Source organism: Mastomys coucha, unplaced genomic scaffold (assembly GCF_008632895.1).
Source record: "Mastomys coucha isolate ucsf_1 unplaced genomic scaffold, UCSF_Mcou_1 pScaffold13, whole genome shotgun sequence".
Taxonomy (NCBI): Eukaryota; Metazoa; Chordata; class Mammalia; order Rodentia; family Muridae; genus Mastomys; species Mastomys coucha.
The window spans coordinates 60,960,027-60,972,832 of record NW_022196895.1 but is presented as its reverse complement, the minus strand read 5'-3'; the positions used below and the strand labels follow the sequence as shown (position 1 = coordinate 60,972,832).

The 12,806-nt window shown below is 44.0% G+C and overlaps 1 protein-coding gene across 10 annotated transcripts in view; it reads right to left on the bottom strand.

Moving 5' to 3' along the window:
• The window catches only part of Nedd4l (NEDD4 like E3 ubiquitin protein ligase), a 341,716-nt gene that overhangs the window by 131,303 nt on the left and 197,607 nt on the right, over positions 1-12,806 (bottom strand). For 7 of the 10 annotated variants that reach the window (XM_031365878.1, XM_031365882.1, XM_031365880.1 and 4 more), the window contains 3 exons: positions 11,795-11,876; positions 8,991-9,029; positions 6,651-6,704 (listed from right to left, as the gene is read on the bottom strand). In XM_031365878.1, coding sequence (XP_031221738.1) covers positions 6,651-6,704; positions 8,991-9,029; positions 11,795-11,876 — 175 coding nt within the window. Of the gene's footprint in view, positions 1-1,745; positions 2,309-6,650; positions 6,705-8,990; positions 9,030-11,794; positions 11,877-12,806 lie in introns of those variants that run through there. The other 3 variants (XM_031365877.1, XM_031365876.1, XM_031365875.1) reach the window with 3 other exon arrangements.

The window sequence follows — 12,806 nt, the reverse complement described above, 5'->3', positions numbered from 1 at the left end:
CCCACAGGTTGAGAACCAATGATTTACATAGTCTTTACAAGTTACATTTCTTTCTTTTTTTATTTTATTTTATTTTTTTTTTGGTTTTTTGAGACAGAGTTTCTCTGGGATTAAAGGCATGTACCACCACTGCCTGGCACAAGTTACATTCTTAAAATCTATGTAATTTTAGGACCTACTATTTTTTTTTTAAAAAAAATTTCATTGGATACTCTAGACTGAGAGTTTGGTCAATTAACTGCCTCTGTCCCCCAAACCTAAACCCCACAAGGACTTCCATTTTCAGCAGTCAGGTCAACCTGAGGAAAGGCACTCCTGACTGGGGGCTGTTCCTGGCTCAACGTGGGATAAAGCCTGATACTTTGTTCTGATAAAGCCCGAAACTGCTTCTACAGTGATTTCCTCTTTTTTTGTTTGTTTTGTTTTTTTGTTTTTTGTTTTTGTTTCTCGGTATAGCCCTGGCTATACAGGGAACCTGGCTATCCTAGAACTCACTCTGTAGACCAGGCTGGCCTTGAACTCAGAAATCCACCTGCCTCTGTCTCCCAAGAGCTGGGATTAAAGGCGTGCGCCACCACTGCCTGGCTGTTTATTCCTAAACACAGGTGAAAATTCAATGACAGGGAATGATAAAGTTTACCTGAATGACCAAGAAACACTCCAAACACAAATCAATAAGGGGCCACGGTATTCTAGGATACCAGCTCATCCGACTATCTTAAAAAGACAAATCAGAAATAGATCTGAAATCCGAACACAAAGGTCCACAGGCATCTCATGAACATACCCTGAAACCGTCAATAACAAGAAGTTCTGGGGAGGGAGACCATTTAAAAACTGGAGGCTGTTCTTAGAGAGAACACTCAAGGAGTGAAGGCTAGCACAAGACAGCCTGACTGACTGAAACCACATGGGCTGCAAGTTATCTCGGCTGGGCAGTCCGCAGCTGTGTCCTGTACTCCATCTCACAGAAAGGAGCCAGCAAACCCCCCATGCAGGGAAGCCAGAATGCCCTCCAAAGACTGTTTCCACAGCTGGAGAGAGGGGACCATCCTGTGTCGGCATCCTTGGCTTTGACACTCAAATGGGCTGAGCTAAGTTACACTGCTGTGTGATGTGTCCCCACTACAACTTTCGCGTAGTGCCTTGTCCACAGCAAATCTGCTCCCAGAACACATCTCCTACTGTCCCTGAAGTGGCACACTCTTAATCAGAATTACCAAATGGCACAAAAACCAACAACAATAAATTTTATAACGAGAGAACTAATGATGTCTTTAAGAAGAACCAAGTACAGACTTGATGAAGAGGCTCAAATGCCTAGCCTTCCCAACAGCCTTTGAACTTTCTCTGACAGTTGTCAGAACTGTGTTTGCAAGCAAGGTTTCAAACGCACTTCCTACACCAGCACATTTAGGCGCTAACTTATTTTATAGCAGACAAATTTTAAGAAACATATTTTAAAGTTCTTTCATCCAGAAGGAAATCTAAAAAGGGTGTGTATTAAGCTTTATATTCCAAAACAGACAGAGTTTTATGACATCCAGGGCCTATAAAAAAGATTTTTTTTTTCTCCCTGAAAGGCTAACTAGCTTCATTGACTGCTACCAAAAAACTGGGATCCATTGACTCCAACAGGGAAGGATATTCCCTCAGCAGAGGCTTGGACTGCAAAATAACCAAGCTTTTCTGGTTGGCCTGGTCCCTTCTGAGCCACTCAAACATACGTGCACCTGCGGACTTACCGGAGCACCAGCTCCAGGGTGTCCAGGGCTCTTGGGAATCTCCTCTTGGCTTTGGGGGGCTTCTTCAGGTCCCCGAGTCACAAGAATTCGGAAATGCTGCTGCCCCACATTTTGATCCTGCCTGATCTTGAACATGCACCCCGGACTCTGTGGGGTCCTCTCTGAATTTGTCCTGCGGATCTCGGGGACCATCCTGCTGGCTCGAGGTGATGCTTCTGGGGTTCCTCGGTCTTGGGTGGGGCTCACCCGGCCTGCTCGGGGCTGGGTGGGGTATGACGTGCTCCTCTCCAGCCGAATGCGTGGATATCTCACCAACCTGTCCCCCTTAGTGCCGGTGAAGCCAAAGTTGAAGTCACCACCCAGCCCCAGAGTGCCTTGCTGGGGTTGCTGCAGTTGAAAGACAAAGCAACGCTTCCCAGAGCTCCCAGAAGCATCTGGAACATGCTGAAGGGACCAGCGCCTGGGTTCGGCCTGGCCATCCGGGCCGAAAGGCAGCAGCCGCACCTGGCGCACATCTGCGCTTGAGGCTCTGTGTTGGATGCGCAGGCCTGGAGTGGCCTCCTCCGTACCCTCGGCTAGGTGGGGACACTGACCACGGTGGTCACAAGTTCCATTGACCAGGGTCCCCGGGTCCCAGGCTGCCCTGGGAGGGGAGCTTCCAGGAGTATCCACTGGAGAGGGCTCCGAAGAGCTGATCTGAGCCGAGACCCTTGTGGCTGCGGCCTGGTCTCCGAGGTCAGCCTGGGCGCTTGGGGGCCTGTCCTCAGGTCCCTCCGGTGGCCCGCAGCTGTCCGTGGCACCATCTGCGGCCTTTCGCTGCAGGGAGATCTGCACGGAGGAGCTGCGGGTGGGCCTGGTGTCCACTCCGGCTAGGAGCTGTGGGATGAACATGGATGAGCTGCGCTTGAGAGCACCCACGCCCTCCTGCAGGCCGCCGTCCTCCCCTGCGTTCTGGGTGAAGGGGTGCGGGCTGCTTCTCCGTGGCAGCGTCTGGAATGCCATGAAAAAGTCTTCTTCTCTCTCCTGGTCTAGAATCTCAGACTCGGGGGCCGTATTGCTGCGGCCAGAGCCAAAATGAAACCGAAGCCGATGGGCCATGGTGACCAGGGGGGCCGGGAGGGAGAGGGCGAGCGACAACAACACACCCAGCACTGCCAGAAGTCAAAACCCAAAGACACCAACTCCAAGAAAAAGTGTCCCATCTGCCAAACCGTTAGCACTGCGGCACCAAGAGCGACAGATAGCAGAAATAGCCCAAGTGGCAAGCAGCATTCCAGGCATGATTGGATAAGAGCAAAAAGCTCTCATCTACTCTGTGACAGAGGGTAGGATGGCCAGAGACACATGACCGCCCGCTCCCCCTCCAGTGCCAGCTTCTGGACTTAGTGAAGTTTCCCCTCTCTTGCTGTTCCCCCCCACCCCCCTCTGAACAGCAAGAGCCTGAAACAGCACCTTCCCAGCTGCTGCAGTTCTGTCAGAAAGGGGCGGCCCAGCAGGGAGCTGGGGCAGCTGATTAAAGCAGCAAACACACTGGAAACCATGCTGTAAATCTGACCTATCACACTCACAGGGCACTGCTTTCCAGACTACCAAGAGCAACAGGTCTCTTTGTAGTGGATGCCAGAGACACTGCATCAAGACCAAGAACCTGATGGTATGTCGTTCGCCTCGGAGGAGGACGAGTGAAATACAGCTCGGCTCCGAGGGTGAACGCTCTCAAGCATCAAATGTTATGTTTCTGTTATGATATCACCACACTACCACGAGGGAATGCAAAGTAATAAAATGTACTATAAATACGATTACACACCCCTCGGAATTAGTGTCCCTTTAATGGGAAATTATTAGACCATGATCTACAAGTAACAAAATAGCCAACTGGAGGCTCAGGGGGCACACTACTGCACAGCCAGCTGTGGGCCTGGTCCAGCTTCCGATACTTGCTAGAAACATTCTTCATTTAAAGAGGGGTGTGTATGTCACATATAATATGACTGCCAGACACAGCAGTTAACAGAGAAAAGAACCCAGCAGGGGAAAACAATCTCTCTTGAATGACACATACAGGCACACACAGACACACACACCCCCCAACACACACACACACACACACCCCAACACACACATACACACACACACACACACACACACACTCACACAAACACGGGGGATGGGGGTAAGGGAAAGAGAGAGACAGAGAGAGAGACAGAGAGACAGAGACCGAGATGACGGGCAGTGTGTATGTGGGTTTTGTAGTAATTTAACTCAAACATCGTACAGAAGAATATGCCCGGAGCTCTTTTACAGGCAGAACTCATAAAGAATACCAACCACAGTTGGGCCACAAACCTAGAATCTTTCTGTTTGCAACACACCAGAAAAGACCTGAGAACTAAAAGTGAATGAAATGCCCCCCAAAAATTGTCATCAGATTCATAACCTGGAAATATTCTCTGCATATTGAAGATACTCTTTCCTATACCCCAGAAACATCAGTTTCTTAACAAAGAGATTTATTTAGGCAGAACTTTAAAAAATCAGAAGAGGAAAAATACCAGACTGCAAAGAGTGACAAAAACTTACTTTAAAATCTACAAAGCATGTTTCTGTCAACAGCTCTGAAGCAGAGGGTGTGTCGGATTAATCCAGTGTTTACACACACCCAAACTTGTTTTCTAAAAGCTCAGAGTTTTGAATGGCAAAAAATAACCTCTGTGAAACCTAGACTCTGGTCTGTTCAGTGCCAGAACTTATAAGTAGACTCCAGTCACGTATTGTCTTCACTGGATTAACAGACAACAAAGAAAAAAAAGCTACCGCCACTACCATTGACAACCTATGGAAGGTAACTACACAGCAGACAGACAGCCTGGGGCAATGAGCACATGAAACACAACTCAGGAAGTTTTTAAATCGCTCTGTATTCACAGCCCCCTTTTGGTTTGGAAACATAGTTTCTTACCCATGGCAAGGTCACTCAACTGCAATCATTATTTTACATCACACACAATGGGAAATCTGACACTTTTTAAACAGTAAATTTCTCTAGCAGAAGAATTTAAAGAGGTACTTTCTCTTCAAGTTTGACCACTGTTTCATTTAAAAAATGACTTTCCGCCACAACTCGGAAGGCAAGTACCAGTGTGTGGAGGCCCAGGTCCTGCAGAGACTTACTGCTTACATTATTTCAATGAATGCTGCTGGCCCATGCTGGATGGGCATATGAGAGAGGCCAGGAACCACATTGTGCAACTCATAGGAGAGTTAGTTCTCACCCTAACGATTATTCTCCCAAGACACATTTCATTTCAACAGAGACACCACGATCCCATATTTATAACAGGAAAGATGTTGGGACTCGAGGTTCAATCCGTTAGTGAGTGTTCTATTCTCAAGATGATTCTGTATCTTTTTTTTTTCCCCCAAAGACAGGGTTTCTTTGTGTAGCTCCGGCTGTCCTGGAACTCACTCTATAGACCAGGCTGGCCTCAAACTCAGAAATCCGCCTGCCTCTGTCTCCCAAGTGCTGGGATTAAAGGCATGCACTACCACCGCCCCTATTTGCAAGATGAAAGACAAGCATATCAGATTACATCCACCCCCAAATCCTTTGTAAAGGGTAGACAGTCAGGCTGACACTAACAAGACAAGGTGCTGGACCCTGTGTGTCCCCTTGCTGGCACCCTTGGAACCAGAGTTCCTGCCTCCCTAATAACAGGGAGTGCATAACTTTGTCTCTAGGATACTCTTAGTGATGCATCCTGTGTCAACCTCAAGCTATTTCACAGTTTGCCGAGTTTTCTATTGAATTCCACAAAAAGATGAGTTCACCAATCCACATTGCTTTTAGGCAGGGCAGTAAATAGGAGTGTAATCGATCGGGTGCACGGAATTGTATTCCCACTTCTGAGAGTGCTTGAACGACTGACATATAATCTGATCATGTTCATTTCCACAGCTGGGACACTTGGCTCATGAGAATTTGCTGTAAACATTCAAGTTACTTAGGAAACCAAAATACTGGGCCAGCCAAATGTCTCCTCAGATAGAGGCGCTTGTCATGCAAACCCAGTCAGTCACCTGTGTCCCTGGAACTCATGTAAAAGTGGAAGGAGAGAACTCACTCCACAGAGCTGTCCTGATTACCACATATGCACTGACCATTCTGTCACACAATGTGCACACACACACACACACACACACACACACACACACACACAGTCTATTATAAAATGCTAGTTATATCAGCTCTCTTCAAGAGTTCTTATTTTGGTGGATTTTCCTTCTTTTATGGGTATATGTTGTTTTTATGGTATTGGGAATGGGACTTCGCACATGGCAGGCAAGTCCTCTACCACTGAGCCACACCACCCAGCCCTTATGCTAGGCCTTTCAAATTCCTTTTTTTGTTCAAGGATTTTTCTTGAGAAAGTACCCCTGTTTGATTTCACCCACTGAGGAGCCTTGCTTTAATCATAAACTAACTGGTAATTAGATTTTTGTTTCCCCAGAAACAATCACCATAGACTTGTTGGTGAATTTGCTGTGGTATTATATGTCTGAGGAACATTTTGAAATGACCACGAGGCTGGTTTACAAGACTGATGGCCTTGTTTACAGATACACACTCCCATCCATATTCCCCAAAGAAGGCATAGTAAGGCATTTGGGGGGAGGCCATCATAGGTGACTTTTATTAATATTAACTATAAAAAAATACACACACACCCAAATCAATTTTCTGACCTAGCAACACACAAAGATTTGCTGGAACTGAGAACTTTAACAGTGGAACAAAAGCAGCCTTCTTGAGGCATGTGCACCATGGGTGACCCAGAGGATCTGAAAGGCACGATTTGGGAAAATCCAGTTTTTAAGAAATAAAACTCAAAACCGAAGACTTACCAATCTGTTCTCGTCAAATACTTCAAATAGGAGCCTGTGATTAGACGGATTTACCTAAGAGGAACAGAAACTATAATTCAAAAACCAACAGGTATAATTCCAAGGTTGAAATAAGAGACAGGAATAATTAAGAATGACGCCTCGCATGCTCGACTCTACAGTGTATCAGGAGCTGGCCTGCTTATCTGCCATTATTCTACCCCGAATATCCAGGCATACCAGAAAATGACAATACCTTTATCATGGTCTCTTGAAGAATGACTCTCAACAGTCTAAAAGGACTCTTCATGTCTTCTTCAGATTGACCCTCATATCTGTAGGTCAAGGTCCTATGCTCAACGACTTAGCTGCCTACAACTATAATTTCCGGAAGCACTAACACTATATGGCCTCGTTTAATTCTCCCAACAGCTGAACAGTGTGTAACTACCAATTCATTTTCACAACAGAAATCAGGGGTGTGAAGCAATTTGCCCTGGAACCCACAAGCCAGTATACTGAGCAATCAGAACTAACCCTGGATCAGGGTAAAATCACACCCCTGACACTGCTGGTGTTTGCTTCTCTCTCTTTCCCCAAACTCACCCAAAAAAACCCCATGTTTCATCCAGTAGACTCAAGTGCTACTGACTAGTTACCAACCTCCCCCGGATGGGGCACCAGGTACTGATGTTTATATCCCTGCCTGTCAATCAGGGAAGAAAAGAAAGACTACATTGAAAGGACCTCTCTTTCTTTGCGGAAAGGGGATCCAGGAGAATGTGAATGTTTGGTGTTCTCAGAGGCTGCGAGGGGTCACAACAGACGTGGGACTTGGGTCTAATGCTAGGTTTGGGCTCCTTCCCAATGGAACACGGAATGGCATTATATTTGATTGTAGCACGGCGAGCCCACGTGCTCAACTTGAGCTCTTGGCCCTGGGTCTGCGTCTGCTTAGCAACAGAACAAGCAGATGGGATGGTTGCCTGTTCATCAACTCTGCAAAGGGCCCTACACTCATCAGGAATACATCAATAAATAATCTATAGTAGGAACGGGCACATAATAGACATTCAATACGAAATTATGGAAGGAATAAAATAATTATACCCACAGGTACAACTCATTCAAACAGTTTTATAGCTACTAAAATTCATAGTGTGGTCCAAATAGGAAGGGTACAAACAATCTGGAGTTTCATGAGACGGCTGCTTGCTGTATCTGAGAGTCAATTAAAAGCCAGTGACAGCTTTTCAGCCTTTCACAGAGTTATCTAAAATATATCTGGTAGAGACTGGGCATGGGATCTACCAAGTGTTAGAGCCTCAGAGCCATATTTCAGCTCTGAACATAATAGAAAACAGATGCTGGGTAAGTCATCCAAATTCACAGTGCAAAATATCCTAGCATGGCAGAGAGGGAGAAGCCAGGATCTTGTGCACAGGGCCTAACAGCTCTAGAAGGCATAGGCTGGAGCAGTTTGGAGGTGTTTAACATCACAGTGTATAGACAACTCGAGCTTTCATTTTGAAATGGGAAAGGCCTTTTCTTCCAATTAAATGGTCGAGGCCTTAATGCGTCCTAATATCTGCTAGCAAACACCCCTAAGCACCAGTCTCCACTGATTCAGAGAATCCTCTTCTGTATCCAGCTGTTCTTAACAGGGAGTGCCGGAGGCCAAGGAAATGATCTCCTATTCGGTGGGTGATTCGGTGATATTAAAAGTAATTGTATGCATTAGATCTCTAAATTAGAAACCTTTCCCTTCTAACTGGAACATAACTGGTAAATTTTTCTGTCTTTTGTGGGGAGGCAGCGCTGAGGATCAAACCCAGGGTCTCTGGAGTGGTAGGTTAGTAGTACTCTACCACTGAACCACCCTTGGCCTCATGACCGGCAATGTGTAATGCCTCCCTCCTTTCAATCGCCTTCCTACTGTGGATGAGCAATTCATAATCTGGATCACACAGAAATTCAACTATTGCTATAAGTTGCATTTGCTTCTTTCCTTTTTCTTCAAATTCCATCTTTCAAAGGTTGCAAAACGAAACAAACCCACAACTGAAATTAACCAGACGTAAGGCGATCTTACTTGAAAAGTTTGAGTCGGAAAGAATAACATGTATGTTATTTTGACAACCTTTTTTTTTTTTTATTTCTCCTATATAGCTGTGGATAAAACCTCCACAGAGTTTCAAAAATTGGGACACACTCAGAGACAACCTGCCTAAACATTCTTGGTCTTAAGAGAAATCTCTTACTTAAAATGCTAACTAGTTTTCTTTCCAGGAGTCCTTTTGGATATGTCAATATCAATCCAGAGGCCAATAACAATCATTACAAAAGAGAAGAAAAACTTACTCTAAAATAAAACTCTTCATTCCACTTCGGGTTCAGCGTCTGGAAGAGAGATTATTTTGTGATCTCAGCTGTGTTGGAACTGGCAGTTACTAATACAATTACAACTCTTCACATTTGCACAAACATTTTCTTCAGAAAAATGATTTTCAAAACGCCAATAAAAGCAGCATTTAGTCAATTACTTGAGACCCAAACTGCACAGGGAGGGATGGTATTTATGAAACTGAGGATTCATGAGTATGAAACCATAAATTTCATGAACAAGCTCACCCAGAGGAAAAATGCTGGGACTTACTGAGAGCCATGAAAATAAAAATTCCCTTCAGAAAATGACATTTAAAATGATTTACTCTGTTAAGAAGGAAGTCAACTTTGCTGACTCCTCTTTACTTGCTGCAAGGGTGTGCTGAACTTGGAATGGCTGAAAACACTCATTACTTACATCAGTGTTGACATTTGAAGAATATTTTATAAAGAACAATACTGATGAGATTTTAACATACCATATATACACACACATACACATACACATACATACACACACACACACACACACACACACACACACAGACAAAGGGGGGGAGGTTATAACCAAAGGGAACTGTATGTTTTTCTTTTTCTTGAAAAAAATCATTTAAAATATTCTTTGATCTTCTCCATATATGATTCATATTTTATCAATCTATTTAAATTCACATCTTAGAAGAACACAGCAATGATATTTTGAAGCTCAGCCTGAACAAAATGTCTTTCCAAACTAATATAAAGCACTTTTTATGAGGGAACACACACACACACACACACACACACACACAAACACACACACACACACACGCACACACATTTGTATAGGCATACAAGTCAGAGAAATACAACCTGTAAAAATGACCTGTAAAATTCTGAAAACAAAAAAACATTTATTCAACATGTTTGCCTTTTAGCAGAGGAAAGAAAAAAAAAAGAAACAAGAAAAAAAGAAAACAAATAAACAAGCACAGAATACCACATATGCAAAACAATACTGACAAAGATCAGATCAATTGGATTGGTTTAAAAAAAACAGCAAGATCCCACTTTCCCCACACCCCAACGCCTCAAAAAAGCCGTCCCTTAATGACCACACTTTGGGGCATGAATGGAAATGAGATGGAATTAGCATTGTGTGTGTGTGTGTGTGTGTGTGTGTGTGTGTGTGTGTGTGAATGTTCCCCTCCCGACCTGGAAGACAGGTACATGGGATGAAGTAGGAGATGTTGCCAGGCAGGCAGCCAAGGGACAAAAGGTGACCACATTGCCAACGGAGCTGGGACCCAGGTAGAGGAAGCCTTAGCTCTCCTGAAAGCACGGCACAGAACAGCACAACACGGTACAACACAGCACAGCAAATACTAACCAGGAGGCTGGCTGCAGGAATGGAGACACTCCCTCCAGCTGGCGAACGGAGGGAGAAACAGAGCTTCCACTCCCAATGAAAGGCATTGCAATACCCTCGTCATTGGCATGTGTCCTTGGCTCTAGTCCAGCAGGGGACTAGGCCCCCTGACTGTGGTTCCAACTAGGTGCCCCAGCTTCACTGGGAACAGAACAAATGCCAGCGCCTAACACTGGGAACAATGGCCTCCGTCCTCATAGGCGGCCTCCCACTGATCTGTACGTTGGCTTCTGTTTGCAAACAGATTTTACTGCTAGTCTCAATGTCAGGTGAAGGACACTGCATTACTGTTTCCTGTACTAAATGACCCACTGTGCCAGAGATCTGACGTGTCTCCATAGCAGCAGGAAGGATGCAAAATGTTTAAAGCAATCGTGGAGTCAGGATACATGTTTGCAAAGTGGTGAGACTATCTAACAGTCTCAGAGAAACAGTATGTAGTGTGTGTGTGTGTGTGCATGAGCGTGTGTGCGTGTGTGCGTGTGTGTGTGTGTGTGTGTGTGTTGGGGGATAATAGTAACTCACAAATAACCCTAACACAAATATAGTAGTCTAGGTAGAAAACATGCAGCTTTTTCAAAGCCGTCTCCACCCGCAAGAAATATCTCTGTATTTTATAGAGGTAAACAAAAGCACAGGGGTGAGTGGATTTAGATATTATTTTTATAGGGCTGAGATGGCTCAGTCAGTAGAATGTTTGCTGTGCCAGCACCCATGTAAACAGTGGGCGGAGCAATGCACAGCCCCTGTCATCCATGCAGGGATGCAGAGACAGATCCAGGGCTTGCTAAGCTGCTCATCTACCCAAGCCAGCATTTAGAGTTCTGCGTTTAGCAGCAGATCCTGTCTCAAAATTAGGGAAAGAATGGCTAAGGAAGTCACCTGGTTTTTACCTCTGCCCCCCCCCCACATGCACACACACACACACACACACACACACACATATATGGACCTATAATTTTATTATTAATATATCCCGAGTTATTTTCACAAAACTAAGCATTTTGCTTCCTTCTGTAACAGTTATTTCAAATCAAACCATTTCTCTTTTGCCTGCTAATTCCACAATCCAGTTCATTAAATAAACTTTAAATCACAGCTTGCATGTTTTTAGAAAAAAAAAAAATACTGAGTTAACCAGAACAATTTTTTTGTTTGGTTATATGTATTATAAGGGGGTGGGGGGAACTCTATACAGATAACTCAAATAAAACATGAAAAAGTTTTTGGAATATGGATGATTTTCAGATATAATACTTAAGGCTTAAAAAAATATTACTATCTTATCCTTCCAACACAAACTGCAACAAAGCAAAAGTACAAAATGTTAAATTATGACTTATATGAATTTCATAAAAGTTGGCCGGCCTACCTTTTTAATTGTCTTGGTTTGAACTAGAGCAAGTTCTCTGTTCTCATCGGCTACATACAACGACAGCTTCACGTACGGGTCGCTGCAAGGGAAAGAGCTCACGTTCAATGGTGCTATACTTTTATTTTTTCATTAGAAACAAACAAGCAAACAAAAACAACATGGGATGAAGATGCAAACACCAGCTAACGCCCCAGCTCATATTTTCATCCATAAACTAATCACCAGATTTTAATAAACATTCTTGTCAAACAGAGCCCAAGTTAAGCAATACAGAAACAAAGGAGCCAGTGTTCTAACTTTAAAGATGATCTTTCCAACAGCTAAAGTTGCCATCACTTTCAGACCCTGACAGATTTTCACAGAGATTATTATGTGGCATAGGAAGTGTGTTTCTACAAATAAAAACCTACCAAGAAAACTTAAGTTCACAGCCCATTCACAGTCCCATTTCTTTTTTTTTTAAATAAATATTTTTTAAGAGATTTATTTATTATGTATTTATTATAAGTACACTGTAGCTGTCTTCAGACGTACCAGAAGAGGGCATCAGATCTCATTACGGGTGGTTGTGAGCCACCATGTGGTTGCTGGGATTTGAACTCATGACCTTCAGAAGAGCAATCAGTGCTCTTACCGCTGAGCCATCTCACCAGCCCCACAGTCCCATTTCTACCACATGGGTAAAACAATGTTTCTTCTAGTGGATCTAAAACAACAATCATTCACCTAAATCATGACAGATAAAATAAACAATCACCTCAGAACTAAACACTGAGATCCTAGAAAATTTGGTGGTCACTCGAAGGTAGAGACTGGAGAAAACTCTAGATTAAATTTCAAGTTTCCCGAGGACCAGCCCTTGGACACAGTCTTTAACTTGAGAAGCAGGCATCTTCTAGCAAGACATATACTGAAATGTGTACCTAATGTAGACTGTCTATGTTAACAGTGCCAGTCCACTCAGATTCTCTGATTCTGCTAACCCAAATGCTCTAAATGATTCAAGTTT